The 13,066-nt window shown below is 40.3% G+C and overlaps 1 protein-coding gene across 1 annotated transcript; it reads right to left on the bottom strand.

The window, feature by feature from the left end:
• Window positions 1-1,079: 1,079 nt before the first annotated feature.
• UBE2N (ubiquitin-conjugating enzyme E2N) lies at window positions 1,080-2,959 on the bottom strand (the record flags this gene model as incomplete). The annotated part of the gene is made up of 3 exons (XM_010016528.1): window positions 1,080-1,766; window positions 2,386-2,526; window positions 2,713-2,959. Coding segments are annotated over 3 exons (429 nt in total), but the record flags the coding sequence as incomplete, so codon positions are not given.
• Window positions 2,960-13,066: the final 10,107 nt, after the last annotated feature.

The following is a 13,066-nucleotide window of genomic DNA, read 5'->3' on the forward strand; positions in this document are numbered from 1 at the left end:
AGACAACACCGGTTACTAATCACTGAAAGCACTGTCTGTTGGAAAATGTAGTTTTAATAGATATTCTTCATCTTACAGAAGAGCACAATAAATACACCACATTCTATAGAAATTTCAGATGACACTGGAGCAAGAAGAGGTGAAAGAGGGAGGATACCAACAGACTACATAACCGTACCCTGAATCGCATGACAAAACACTCCATATGCAACCACTACAAGCTGTCATTTATACACTTTGGGTTGGCCTTGCCAAAAGCTTTTAAGCATTTTTTTTTCCCCCTCGGTTTTTTTTTTTTTGGTGAGGGAGAAGGTTTGGGGAAAGGAAGAGAATATGGATACAAGAAATAAAGGGAAGCAGTAAGATGGTTGAAGTCCAAGAAAGATGCTGGACTCCCAAACAAGATGCATACACCAAAAACAAGGATGAGAAGGAATTTTTTCATCACTTTCCTTCCCTCCAATAGGGAAGCTTTGCTACTATTTAAGCAGACTGGTTGCTCAAGCAAGTAGCTTAATAAGGCTTGTAGAGAAAACCAGTGGCATGAGGCGCTAGCTGGAAGTGGTTAAGCAAACATCAGTCGTTACACAAGCTGGCTGTAACGTGGTTCTACACACTGCTATGACATGTTAAGAGAGGGCAGGAATTAAAGAAGTTAGAAAACTGTGTAGCCTAACATCTGATGTCAACCAGCATAGAAGTTATGCAGACACTCACAGTTAGTGCTGTCATCTGCTCTCAACCTCCTGCTTGACTATGGTTATTTCCATGAAAATGCATATCAACGCACTACTATAATTATGGTTACAACGGTTACATCAGAGACTTGTTTCTAAAAGCCACTCCAAATTCAATTTCATATTAAACTGTCCAGGTAAGGTCAGCCACATAACACAAGCTAATAAAAATCAGTCAGCAAACAGAAGCAAAAAGAAAAAAATCTGAATTCTCTTTCTTCTCTGTTTAATCTGTCAGACTGGTAAAGACAAATTGTCAGTTCTGGTTTCAATCTGTTCTTAAATACGATTGTCACATTAGAAAAATGAAAACACAGCAAAATAAACTGTACAAAGGCCAAGTAGAATAACAAAAAATATTTTACTAAAACATAAGATTTACAGGAGATTTTCCAGACAAGCCATACAAAATGGTCACAAGCTTTTTCTTGGAGGGATTTTTCTACACTTGACAGCAGAATCACAATATTATTAGTGAAGGTGATGGATGTCTAATGTTCCCATTTTTTTTTGTTTAAACAATGAAGCTTGTCCATCTACAGCGTCTAAGTTAGACTGGGCTAGAGGGTATATTCTAAAGTATAACTGGTTAGCTGCTTTTACCAATACAATTAGCATCACCATAAAAAGGGAGGAGGAGCCCACAAAATTAAAACGAAAAGCCCTGCAGCTAACCCTGCCTACCTTCATTCACAGTGCTTATACTTAAACCATGATGGGAAAAATGATTCAAAGCAGAGATGTGCTGCTGCTTTCAAACAATTTCATAACAATCCAGATGATACTTCTAGCCTCTGCTCATGCGGTACAATAGTGAATTAGGACAAGACACAGATTTGCTAATGTGCATTTAATCACCAAAGGACTGAAGATGTCTGGGCTTTTATTCTGTAATGTTTCTAAGACTGTGTCCATTAAATGCAAACAAAAAAGGAAGAGGTCTTGGCAGAACAGGAGAAGTGATGCACACTTGATGTTCAAAGCGCATTTAAATATTATTCATGGCATATAGCCTAGTCCATGCTCTGGCTGTAAAGAAGAAGAAACACATTTAAGAAAATACGTATTTTTAGGGCTCCATGAAAATAATTTTAAATACTTCTTTTCAAAAATAGCTTTTATACCACTGCTGGAAGTATGCAAAATATATCAGTTCTGAGATTTAAGTGCAGTTTTGAACTCCAGCAGCTGACAATTTTTGTGTATTACAGAAGTGGCCTGACTGCAGTGGATCCAGATGTGGAAAGGCATAATGTAGTAAATCTTTCAGTCCACAACAGCCTGCAGCAGAAGCAGGTATGGAGGAGATGTACTTTCTGAAACCAGGCATCTGTGCCTTAAGCTTTAGAGGAAAAGCAGTGGTGTATACTTTTATTTTACCACAACTCCGAATTAGACATGCCTGCAAGTTTAGCAACATGAACACTAGAGATGAAACAGATCAAGAGAGCTTTTCTTCTAGCAAGCCTCACAGATTTCAAAACAGACCACTGCAGGCACCTTCAGGGTAGCTGGACTGTGACTGTATGCAGTAGTTATTCCTGCAAGTTGCAGACATAAACCAAGAGGTTGGAATTTACATCCCCCAACCAATGAGTAATCAGCTACTTCCTAAAACTAGATAGAAAAAAAAAATAAGATACATCACCTGTTTCTATGGCTTGGGCTTCATTGGTCTTCCATTGCTCAGCTACATCATTTGCTAGTGGATCATCTGGATTGGGAGCGCTTAACAAAGCCTGGATTGATAGCAGGACTGTACGAATCTGCAAAGCTGGGGACCATTTATCTGAAGAGACATTTACAGCAGTATGAAACATCATATTCACCACAGTCTCCAGCAAAAGCAAGCTTTCCACTCCCAGATTAAAGAATAAGCAAGGTATTCTTTTAACAAATGAATCTCTTTTTGGGGTCCATTTACAGGTTTCTGTACTTAATAAGATCAGAAGAAAGAAAACAAAGAAGCACTTACCTTTCAAAATATCTAAACATATTCTTCCCAGCTTGTCTACATTAGGATGATAAATTTTGGTCATGAAACGTACTTTAGGAGCTGCCATTGGATATTCTTCTGGAAGGAATAGTTCAAGTTTAAATGTCCCACCCTCAAAGGGGGAATCCTGTGGACCTGCAATGACCACATGGAAATAACGTGCGTTGCTTTCATCTGGCTCTGCTTTTATCCCAGGGACTGGCTCTGCCAGCAAGCGCTGGGTTTCCTAGAAGAAAAAAGAAGAGGAGGCAATGTAACAAATACAACCTATGTGAAATAAATGCAACCTATACAAACAATTTTCAAAACAAGTATTCATCAAGAACTATCTGCCTGCATCCATGGGAACAATGTTAGACAGACACCTTAAAGTCAAAGAACATCTGCAGAAAGATGAGAAGGTGGTAAACTGGTATGCAACTCCTTTCAGACCCCTCACAGCACGTGTTTCTAGAGCACAAGCTAACAGGTAACAAAGTGCCCTCAAATTTCATAACTTTTGATTAAACTACTGCCAAGCTGCTATTTTCTTCAATATACCACCATGAAAATACGAAAAGCATTTCCCATTTTACCTTAAAGAGAAAATCCCGTTATGTGAGAAGTCAAAGAAGAGGTTAATCACTCACAGAAAGTGTTTGAGGTTTACTCTAACAAGAGTTTAGGATGAACATTTGTATTGGAATCAGATCCAGCTTTGAGGAATTCAAAGTACTACTCTGCTGCAACACTTAACGGTGTTTTTAAGGATGTGTTATATATTTACATACATGTATGCATAAATAGCTTTGGTGTGAGCACTTTCATCCTACGTATAACCATGTTTAAAGTCACCCTTACAAGCAGGAGACAGGCAAGTTGCTCTGCCAGCAGCGAGCTCAGGGAAGCCTGGCTTCCTACAGAGATCTGTATTCCTTGTTGCTCCTTTCATTTGCCTACAGCACCAACCCTACCTCAGATACCACACTATGACCATAGTCAAAAGCTGCCCATGTTCTGACCATCCATCCCACTAATGCACCAAGCGGACAGACTGACCAAGTCCTGTGCATCTTTCCTCTCCTCTGCTGCCAGCCTTCGCAAGAGCTCTAGGCACCATTCTGCTGCTCTTTATAAAAAAGGAATCCAAGGCCAAAATGGGCAAGAGGACATTAGGCAGGGACAAGAAATCCTGTCAAAGCTTCATTTCCTCAGGTAATTTTAGCCCCATTTCCTGCCTTTCCTCTAGCTTGTTTTTACCACATACAGTTAATCTTTTCACCATCTTTGTGTTGGCTTTCACAATGAAAAATTATCCTGTTTCTATTGACAAAAAATGGCAATTGGTAGATATAACATTAAGTTATTATTCTAGTTTTATAGCATATTTATTCTGTGCCTATAAATAGCATTAATACAAGAACAAGTGGACAGATTACCTCTACTTGGCTTAATACATTTTTCAAACATAACAGGAGAGTTACAATACTGACATTTTGCAGCAATAGATTTACACAGCATTTAAGTGATACAGCTGTCTTAATGCAACTAAGAAACACATCACTTTAGCAAAAAATTAAAATATACATACAAAGAAGTGAAGTCAGAGTAATTAATGCCAAAATCCAGTTATTTGTCTCAAAATCAAGGTCCTACAAATCATAATACTGAAGTTATTACTATGTACACATGCAAACATAAAAATATATTTATCTGGTCTAATTCCTTGTTATGACTACATATTGCCTACTTATCTGCACAGGCATTAGCTGCCAATGCCACTTACATGCCTTACCAGAAGGCCATCCAAGCTTCTTAGAGCTGTCTACACTCACTTCTGCAAATGTACTTTAAATGATACACACAAATTCATAATGTACTCAGAACTTCTACTAGCTATTTACTTGTACAGTAGTTCTGTAGAAAAGCAGCTATAATGAATGCTTAAAGCTTTAGTTCAGTGATATGAAAGTAAAACTATAGATGATGCCTGTACATGCACAAAACATCCTCTATTTCTTTCAGCAAGTTTTCAGTGTGGGTGCTGCCACAGGTAAATGTGACAATTTGGATTTCCACTTCTAAAGCAGTTTGACAGTTCTGGCAGACAAAACAGTGCCTTATGGAAAATACAAACTAATACATCCAGCCAACTTGGAATTTTGAAAGAACGAACTTCATGAAAAGACTCGATTTTTAAACTTCTTCACAGCTGCTGCCACTTGGACTTTGCCAGAGCCACGATTTGCCTACTTGTGTGGTTTTGGGTCTTATGGGCACACTCAGATTTAAGACTGTATTATTTTTAAACATTATGGGTAACACATTTTAATAGCTGGGCTGATCTCAGCAGTCCCTAGCCTCCACTCAGTCACTCTGGTCTCCAGACTGCCCCCCTAGTTACACCAGTATGCATACAGTATGCTGACTGTAACCATACTGGGCAGCCAATCCTGGCTTAAAATAACCTGGAATCAGCAGTTGTCTGGCAGCAGCATCAGCACTTCTACCTGCCAGCATAACTGAGGGAGCAATGCCTGGCTGCGAGCTGCACATTCTGCCACTAACAACCATTTCCCAGTAAACAATGGGAGAGCCCATGTATGAGAAAAACTATACTTTTAATTGAGGTATCGCATTATACTGAAGGGGCTATACCGCTGCTAGTATGTCAGCATGTTCACACAGCCCTTATGCCTCTACATTATGTGGACGTGGTAATCTTGCTATAAAACATCACAGAAAAGGGAAGAGCAAAAAAATACAGCTACACTAGTGCTGAGGCCACTCAGCAGCCATTAAAAGTCCCCTGTGGAACATTAATATTAGACGAAAAAGGCTTTAAGCAATCACGCCTCACTTCCTGCACTGTGCATGGAGCTCTACCACCATCAGCATAACTGAAGCTGTTTTCAAGCAGAGACGAGGAGGAATGCTACAAGGAATCTGAGGGAACTGGTCGATTCTCACCTCTCATACCCACCAAGCTCTGATGCAGCCACCATGCTGAGAGAGCACCACCAGGCTAAACTTCTCTGACACACACAAACTGACAGGTTGCGAGTCCTGTGAACGTACATCACTACTGCTTTACACCAAAGCTGAGAAGCATCTTAGGTTCAGAAAAGGCATCTTTTTAGAACACTAGCACTGACAAGCTTGTTAGACTACAAAAAAACACACCTCACAAGAAAGATGCCATTTATTAAAAGAATGCAAAATGTTTGTATTTAAATACATCAACACCACCTGCTAAATTCTGACAGCAAATAAGGTTTTGGCCCTTCAATTATGAAGATACTTATAATAATATCTTCAATATATTTTGGGGGAACCATGGAAAAGGAACAGAAAGGGAAAAATTAACCAAAAAGTTATGTTTTAAGATCTAAGCATATAAAATGCTTAAACATACAAGTAAGTCCAGTCCTAAGGTGATATCAGGAACTTTACTTTCACATTTTATAGTGTTAGTTAAAGACATGTTAATACTAAAATCAATTTGATTTGCCATAAGACTTGAAGATGTAAACCATATTTGAGAAAAACAGTTATCGTATGCAGGGATGGGGCTTTGAGCAACCTGCTTGAGTGGAAGGCGTCCCCACCTGTCACAGGGGGATTGGAACTCAATGATCTTTAAGATCCCTTCCAACCTAAACCATTCTATGAACATCTTTTTTGTAAGTGTACATTCACACACACACAAAAACACACCAAAAAAAACCACCCTGTAAAAGTCACCCACAAGATGTCACAAGATGTGGACTCAATCTGCAAACAAGGAAAAGCTTAACTATATATTGATCTTGTGCTGTAATTTTTTATTACTTTCCCCAGTTTTTTAGCTTAGTGAGTTTTGTGCAGGCTGTTACTTTCCCCTCTTCTCCCCAAAACTGCCTTTTAACCCTTGGTCCAATTTCAACTCTTCTGTACATTTTGTAAGCTGTCAGTGGCTACAACAGAAACCAAGCTCAGTGCCACTGAAGAGAAAGACATGAAGAATTCTGATATTACATGCTGGGCAGTTTATTCCAACTAAGCATGTGCTACTCCTGCTGGCAAAAAAAAGGAAAAAACAAAACAAAACAACAAACAAAAAACCAAACAAAAACAAACAAAAAAAAACAAACAAAAAAACACAAACAAACCAAAAAAACTGCCAATAAGGATAAAAGGAGCTGGGACACCCAGATGTTAACATGCTCAAGAGGAAAAAGGACAGAGTCACAGAAAACCAGGTTTTGAAGTTCTGCTCACAGTAAATGCTTTTACAATAGAGCAGTTAGTTTTGTCTTCATGGGAATACAAACTTCCATCAAATAAGTGTTCCGGAACAGCCCTTTATAGTGTTTCTTACTATCTCTCCTCCAGCACACTCAAGTTTCACAGAAGAGATTCCAGGACGTATTTTGAGCTCTAAAGCATTTAATGAAGTATCCCATGGTGCTGTAGGCAGTTATTTCTATCTGTCAGACACTGCAGTGTTTTTAGATTGAGATCTCTTCTTTCTCCTGCTTTTACTTCACTTTTTCCACCATTTCCATTGACTAAAGAAAATTAATAAATCAAAAATAACCCAAAAGATACAGTCAGTACTTAAAACAACACACTGTCATTCACAATTGGTTATGCCCCCCACGATTTCATCTTTCTTATTTTTATTTAAGCGGTTAAAAAACACAGTAGTGTTGAAGGTGTTTTGACAAGCAAAAGCAAAGCTTTCCTTATTAACACAGGTGGCCTGAAGTAGAGTGACAGATGATACGGAGGGGACAGATGGTGTAGCTGACATTCTGCATAGCTATGCTCTATGAAGACATTAAATTGAAAACTAATTGTACCTGGGGGGGAGAAACCCTCAACCTGTTTTTACAGTAACCTGTGAGGACAAGAAGCCTCAGGAAGAGAGAGTGCCATGATCTTTAGAAGAGGCCAACAGAGCAGAAGGTGAGGGTGAGGGTTTTTCAGGTTGCCAAGACTGAGAGAAGCCACGCAAACATGAGATATCAATTTGCAGGAGGGTATGTTTCTTCTTTGAGCTTCTGCTTGGTTATCCTGCTTTCAGTGGAAGGGAAAAGAAAAGTTACTAAAAAACAGACATCACCAGGATTCTCCTGGTCCATATACAGACAGAGCCCTTCTTTAAGTGAACTGAACAACCCAGAAGATGGCTTCCATACAGACATGCACAAAAATCAACTGCTAGCGCACACAAAAATACGAACAAGCATACAAAGAATTAATCCATTAGAAATATACTATTTTAACCACCTTCAGTCTTGCAAAAGTGTTTCTAAAAGCCTGAAAAAGCAACTTCAGAAGTCTTCCTTGCTATCAACAGGCTAAGACAGGATCAAACAGTGGCATACTAGCAAATAACTACATTCAGAAAATTCATGTGTGCAAGTGCTTGCAAAAAGACCCCTCAAACACTTCTTATATAGCAGAGCCACTGCAGCTGAACTGAAATCTCTGAAGCTCCACATGTCTGACAGAAACCACTCTAGTAGTGAGGGAAGAAATGGTTGCATGGGATTAGAGAATTTTAAAAAACCTTCCTCATTGCTTTTTAGAAAGGATATTCTTTGCTTGGAAAAATAATTACAATCCCATTCCCTGTACTATGGCAACAGTTAATCACCACAGATTTCACACTGCCTTCCAACGGATGTGGCTAAAAAAAGGGAGGTACAAATCAATATCTATCACCTACAAAATACAGGAACTTTAAGGCTACTGTATGAAGGCCACTACAATTTGAGAAAGAAGTTTGCTTGCAAAGTCAGCACAAACTAGTTCAAAAAGAAATCCAAGCTCCGTGTCTTCAGCCAAATTTGCTTTGCTTAATAATTCAGCTGTCTGCCTGCTTCATTTCCTTAAAACCCTGTTTTCTTTTTTCATATTCAGTATTACTGCTACACAGTTAGCTTCAGTAAATAAAATAACCTGCATATTAATCCACAAGTTAAATACAGTAGCTTTCAGTGAGATGATTAGTGATGAGAAGCTCAGCATGACCCAGCAGTGTGCGTTTGCAGCCCAGAAAGCCAACCGCATGCTGGGCTGCATCCAAAGAAGCATGACCAGCAGGTCGAGGGAGGTGATTCTGACCCCTCTACTCTGCTTTCGTGAGGCCCCACCTGGAGTACTATGTGCAGTTATGGGGTCCCCAGCACAAGAAGGACGTGGACCCATTGGAGCAAGTCCAGAGGAGGCCACGAAGACGATCAGGGGGTGGAACACCTCTCCTATGAAGAAAGCCTAAAAGAGTTGGGGTTGTTCAGCCTGGAGAAGAGAAAGCTCAGGGAAGACCTTAAAACAAACCCTCAACATTTTAATCTGATAAATGAACAGCTATTGGGGAAAGGAACAAAAAAGCCATGCTGCCTTTCCACTTCAGCCTATTATGCACCTTCACTTTTGCCCTGTACACCTGCCTCTCAACCTCATGGTGAAACACAGCATGCAGCTGATCTGGAAGAAAAAGAAAAAATCATGCAAAAGAGAAGAGTACCAATGCAGTTCACCACATGTCCACAGGAACAGCTGTGCCAGCAGAAAGGAGGATGCAAACACATGCTGTCAGAAGAAGGGCGGCACAGACTGCTCCTTTGGGTGAAAGGGCTGCTTTGAAGAGCTGAGACTGCAGTGTTAATCACAGTGAGATACTAGCGTAACAGATTACTGCTCTGTAACCAACCTAAAAAGGAAACTCAGAGGCTACCACCTCATTCCAAAGGAAGCAGCTTAACTACCAACAGGGCTAATTTCAGTAACAGATGGTAAACTGCTAAATTAGTCTTCATCCATCTACGAAATTCTTAAACACTTGTTATAAACAGCTATCTAGCAACCTTTTATAGTGTTTAGACTACAGAAAAGCATCCTTGACTAACAGCTTTATGCTAGTACCTTAAAAAAAAGAAAGATATCATTAAGACTTTGAAGTCAACATAGCTGTGATAAAATTATTCTGAAACTTGGAAACAGAAAACATTAATAAGGCCTCTTACACAATGAGAAAATATTGCAGGCCTTAGAGCTGTTAAATATTTTAAGTGACACAGTACCACATCTTTATGCAATGTCTCAGGGGAATGATACTTTCCTTGCATTCTCAGCAGCACATTTACTAGCTCAATTCTCCATGCAGTAGTCAAATTATTTACCTCTTTCAACACCCACTAAGATGGAGGTTACCCTCCTACAACTTTGTCAGGCCAAGGCAAGGTACAAGCCTAACCTATTAATCTACTCCAGACAGTGAAAGAATGTTGGTAATATTCACCTTTACCTGTAGGTTCAACTAACTCTAGGTGCCTTTACTCTGAACAGATCAGGGAAGACAGATGATGGATGAGTATCTTTGTCTTAACAAGACTTAAACTGCAACAAGAATTACAGCTCACAGCTCCAACTCCCAGTGCTTATTGCTGCTCCCTTGCCAGAAATCACCATCCCGCAAATCACCTGAGAAAGTGAACCATGTCAGCATTCCCAACTCAGCTCAGGAAAAGTGAGCTGGGCTCTCTTAACTAGATCTTTAACCCTCGAAAGGTTGACCGACAGCATACCAACTCCACTGACATCTAGCAGAGCATAGACAAAATCAGCTCCAACAGACCTGTCACAGGCCACAGCTGAACCCATCAGCCAAGCTGGAGGTTCATCTAGGAAAATGTATTTAAGAAAAGATAGAAAATACCACACAGAGAAAATGGGGAGTGTGGGGGAGGACAGTATGAGCAAAACCAGCATGGTCAGAGAAGGAGGGTGAGTAGGTGCTACAGGCACCGGAGTGGATTCCCTATAGCCCATGGAGAGGGCCACGCTGGAGCATGGGAAAAGAGTGAGGAGGAGGAAACAGGAGAGGGGAGCTGTAATGGACCAACCACGAGCCCCTATTTCCCATCCCCCTGCAACCATCAGGGACAGAGAAAGTAGAGCTGGGAGCAACAGACAAAAGTTGAGTGTCAGAAAAGGGGGGAAAAGGTGTTTTCTTTGTTTCTTACCATTCAATTCCATTTTACTTGGCAATAAATGAATTCATTTTCCCCACATTCTGTCTGTTTTGCCCATGATGGTAATCAGTAAGTGTTCCCCCAGCCTTGTCTTGACCCATGAGCTTTTCCATCTTATCTTCTCCCCGTGCTTGGTTGAGGTAGGGAGAGAGCATGGCTGGATAGGCAACTGGCCAAGGTCAACACACTACAGCATAATTCACAAGGTAACTTTTAATCTGAAATGTGTTTGAACTGTTGCATTTTTATAGAGGATGCAGTAGACAGTTTTTGACTCCACAGATGATACTGCAAATTAGTTTTTCAAAAAGAGATGACAGGCTTAAAATGAAAGGCACTAGCTCCATTTTCTGCTGTAGTTGAAATGATAACACTTATCACTTGGAGGGTACCACATATACCAATTTATGTTGGAGATGAGATGAGAAAAAAAAGAGGTATCTTTCAGTTTAACTGACTTTTTGCCAGTCTCTTCAATATCTGCTTCCTAGGGGGGCGTAGACATTTGCTGCCAAGTCCCCCAGGAAGGTTTCTAAAGCAGATCAAAAGTCACTACCAATAGCAAAATGTGAAGATATTTAAAAAAAAAAAAAAGTTACACCTAAGTTGCGCTGATTTTTAGTCACTGAGAGTGGAAGGGCTTTATCTCCTTCTTCACTGGCTTAAGCTATTGAGTTTACAATTGAGCCAAATGCTTTTCTCCCCATCACCTCAGCCTGGTTCTCAGCCACCCTTAATCAATCTCACTCACACCTGAAAGTACCTCCACCTCTCCCTTTCCTCACAGAAGGCAAGGGTTTGTCCAAATGGGAAGCCCTAACTTCTCAGCAGCAGCGCTAATTTGTACAGTCACCATTCCATGCACCCCTTCCACCAACCGAAGTCTCTGCTAAGTCAGCCAACAAATGAGATCAGAGAACTGATGTGGCTTAAGAAATAACCTTTCCTGCAGAGTTCTGAGTCAAGTCAGCCCCTCAGTGCAAGTTTACCACAGAGGCACAAAATCTTTTGATAGAGTAAGGCTGCTCACAACGAACCACAGGCCAATCACTTTGAGAAATTCTGGTTAATCTAATTTAACTAGACAGTAATTTTTCCACCTTGTGCTGGGTCCCTGCAAAAAACACAGAAGTACAATACCAACTTTAACATTTCAATTCAGGCTACCTACAGCATACATTTGCTTCATATTCTTGTTCTGATTGCAGGAAACCCTTGCCAGCTACTGGTGCCATTATCTTCCAACTACAGCTAATAGTTTGGATTAATTTGGGGCTATGAAATAGAAACTGAAGGGTTTAGCTGCATACTGGCACACAGACAAGTTCTAATTACTCGCCAAATGGCAACTCTCTGCTGTTCTGCCAGAGTGAGATAAGGGGGAAAATCACACTGATCTCCTTCACCAAGAACTGATAACTTACACACAAGAAGGTAAGCAACATGTATGTTTTTTCTTTGATTTTTGAGGGGGAGGCAGTAGGAGAAAGTGAAACATATCAGTCAAAACTGTCTCCCACATATAGGGATAAAACTGCCTCAGAAAACCACAGAGACTTAATTCAAAAACTTTTTACAACAGTGCATCACATTCTGGCACAAATTCTTCCAGGGTCTATCAATTCATTAGCTACAGTTATGTAAAGAAGTGGCTATAACCAGCATTACTGAAAATAAATTGGTTACCTAAGCAGATGTCATATTGTTAAGGAGATTTCAGCATGTTTAGGCCAAAATTATACCACTTTAAAACAACTACATTGGGAAAAGTCTTCTGAAAATAATGTCTGCCTTTTAGGGGGAAAAAAAAAAAAAAAGCAATAAAGCCCATTAAACTGTACAGCAAAGGTCAAACATCATAAATAGAAGGCTGCACTTGTGGTTTCCAGTAGCTGGCCTCTGCACGAATTCTTGCCTTCCTTGCTATATAATCCCTGACTGTCAGCATCCCACACGGCTCCGCTTCCTGAACTTGTTACTGGGTTAACGTCTCCGTGCACTAATGCTTCCACCACCCTGCGGGTCCCAGACCCCATCATCAGCCCTGACTGTATCTAACCCCACCCACCCCACAAAGCAATTTCATGCTCTGAGTGTCAATATATCAAAGGCATCAGCTGTAAAAAAGCAAGACTAGAACAGCAATACAGTAATATAACCCCCACTTTCAAGAAGGGGAAGGTGGAAGGTGGAAAGGGAACTACAGACCAGTCAGTCTCATCTCTGTGCCCAGCAAAGTCTTGGAGCAGATTCTCCTGGAAAGCATGCTGAGGCACATGGAAAACAACGAAGTGGTTGCTGACAGCCAACATGGTTTCACTAAGGGGAAA

Source organism: Nestor notabilis, unplaced genomic scaffold (genome assembly GCF_000696875.1).
Source record: "Nestor notabilis isolate BGI_N333 unplaced genomic scaffold, ASM69687v1 scaffold21676, whole genome shotgun sequence".
Lineage (NCBI taxonomy): Eukaryota > Metazoa > Chordata > Aves > Psittaciformes > Psittacidae > Nestor > Nestor notabilis.